This window comes from Arachis duranensis, chromosome 1 (genome assembly GCF_000817695.3).
Source record: "Arachis duranensis cultivar V14167 chromosome 1, aradu.V14167.gnm2.J7QH, whole genome shotgun sequence".
In the NCBI taxonomy this organism is placed as follows: domain Eukaryota; kingdom Viridiplantae; phylum Streptophyta; class Magnoliopsida; order Fabales; family Fabaceae; genus Arachis; species Arachis duranensis.
This window is the reverse complement of record NC_029772.3, coordinates 77,606,213-77,608,866: the sequence shown is the minus strand read 5'-3', so window position 1 is coordinate 77,608,866 and position 2,654 is coordinate 77,606,213. Positions and strand designations below refer to the sequence as shown.

General features: G+C 43.6%; 1 protein-coding gene across 1 annotated transcript; it reads left to right on the top strand.

Moving 5' to 3' along the window:
* Window positions 1-974: 974 nt before the first annotated feature.
* LOC107491954 (uncharacterized) lies at window positions 975-1,313 on the top strand. Its single transcript, XM_016112900.1, has one exon. It carries the CDS (start codon window positions 975-977, stop codon window positions 1,311-1,313), a length of 339 nt encoding a protein of 112 aa, XP_015968386.1.
* Window positions 1,314-2,654: the final 1,341 nt, after the last annotated feature.

Genomic DNA, 2,654 nt, shown 5'->3' with positions numbered 1-2,654 from the left:
AAGATTACTTCATTCCTATCAATGATAATTTCCCATTTGATAGCTTACAGGTAGTATTTGATGTAGTTCCTTGGTATGCACCCATAGCTAATTATCTAGTTAGCCACACTTTTCCTCCCGATTTCACTAAGCATCAGAGAGATAAGCTAAAAAGTGAGTCTAAATACTATGTATGGGATGACCCATATCTATGGAGGTGTGGTACTGACCAGGTAATTAGACGGTGGGTACCTCAATCAGACCAGTCCATTTTAGAGGCCTGCCACTCATCTGAGAGTGGAGGACATTTTGGCCCTCAACGAACTGCTAGAAAAGTTTTAGACTGTGGATTCTGGTGGCCTACTCTTTTTAAAGATGCTGCTGACCTTTGTAAATATTTTCCTCCGTGCCAAAGATTTGGTAATATATCCCAGAGGGATGAAATGCATCAACAAATTATACTTTTCTGTGAAATTTTTGATGTTTGGGGCATTGACTTCATGGGTCCATTTCCAAATTCTAATGGCCACCTTTATATACTGTTAGCTGTAGATTATGTTTCTAAATGGGTGAAAGCAACTTCTACCCGTACTGGTGATGCTAACACTGTTGTTTCCTTTGTTAAAAACCATATTATTTGTCGCTTTGGATCACCATGAGCAATCGTGAGCGATCAAGGCACTCACTTTTGTAACAGGAGACTAACGGGTTTACTAAAGAGGCATGGGATAATTCATAAAGTATCAATAGCCTATCACCCCCAGAGTAATGGGCAAGCAGAGGTGTCTAACAGAGAGATAAAACGCATACTGCAAAAGATAGTCAAGCCTCATAGAAAGGACTGGAGCACCAGGCTCCAGGACGCGCTTTGGGCATATCGGACAGCATACAAGACACTGATTGGGATGAGTCCTTTCCGCTTGGTTTATTGAAAGGCCTGCCATCTCCCAGTTGAGTTAGAACACAAAGCCTTCTGGGCAGTAAAGGAATGCAACATGGACTATGAGAGAGCCGGAGTTGAGCGAAAGTTGCAACTGCAAGAATTAGAGAACCTCCGCTTAGAAGCTTATGAAAACTCCAGGTTGTATAAAGAGAAAGTGAAGGCTGTGCATGACAAGAACATCAAGAGAAGAGAATTCCAACATGGGGACTTAGTCCTACTTTACAACTCCAGAATGCGGCTCATACTAGGCAAGCTGAGATCCAAATGGGATGGTCCCTATCGAGTAGAGAGGGTGGAACCATACGGAGTCTTTCACATGAGCCATCCTTCAAGCTCTGAACTTATCAAAGTCAATGGACATCGCTTGAAGTTATTCCATGGTGAAAAGTAGGCAAAAAACTAGGAACTAGAGATCTTCCTCTTGGAAGATCCGCCCACAGCAGAAGACTGAGCTAGTGGAGCGTCCAATTTAAGGACGTTAAAGTAAAGTGCTGGGTGGGAGACAACCCACCATGGTATGATTGTTCCTCCCCCTCTCCTTACTTTCCTTCGTCAATAACTCTTCTCAATACTAATGCATATATTTTGCATCTCATCCGGATATTGCATATTGCATATAAAAAAAGGGTTAAGGCATGTGACGCGCCAGCGTCGTTGACGCGCTCGCGTCATAGTGCCTTCGCAACATTGAAGAAAAGAAACAGAGAGTTACGCAGGAGTGCGGCTGGAGGCGTGCCCCTGGCACCATTTGACCCACGCGACCGCGTGGGTGATGCAATCGCGTCATTTGTAAAATGGCCTTCCCACGCGTCCGCATCAACCACGCGAACGCGTGGCTCTGCAATTCGACGTAACAGGGTGTATGGCAGTGAGTTGCATTGGAGCTGGGTTGAACCCGTGCTAGCCGCACAAGCCCTGCCGTGCGAACGCGTGCCCCACGCGTCTGCGCCGTTTTCATAATTTGGCCATCCACGCGATCACGTCAACCACGCGACCACGTCACCCTAAAATTTAGCAAAACATGTTTCACACAGAGAGTTGTGCGAGCGCGAAGCTGCCCTCGCGCGACTAGCGCAATTCACGTCACGCGTCCGCGTGACCGACGCATCCGCGTCACCTCATTCAAGGGCTCTCTGTGCGACCGCGTGCACCACGCATCCGCGTCGCTTGCGCCGCCCAACTCATTCAAATCTTCTAGATTATCTTATCTTTTCTTACCCCAATCCTACTTTTCCCCCCTTTTTCCTTCTCCCTTCTTCCTTCCTTCTACTTCCTCTTTCTCACCACCCTTATCAAGGTTTTTCTTCTCTTCTTCCCTCCCTACTTTTTCTTTCTTCTTCTTATTTTCATGTTTTCTTTTTCTTTCTCTTCTACTTTCCCTATCCATGTTTTCTTTTTCTTTCTTTTTCCCCTATTGGTGTTGGAGATTTATTTGGGTCATTATTTTTATATGTTGCTTGTGGATTGTTTAGGACTTGTTTAATAGTTATATATTATTTTTATAGGGTTACGTGCATGTTCAAGTCAATATTTTCATACCTTATTTAACATGCATGCTATGTGTTTGTGAAAACGCCCATATGGCATTGTGCACTATTTTTAGATTTCTTTTAATCTACTACTTTAAATGCTTGCTTTTCACAAAACTCTTTCTATTTTATTAATTTTTATATAATTGTTATTACATGCATATTGTTAGTTTGGAAGACTTGGTAATCTAACTTGGACATTG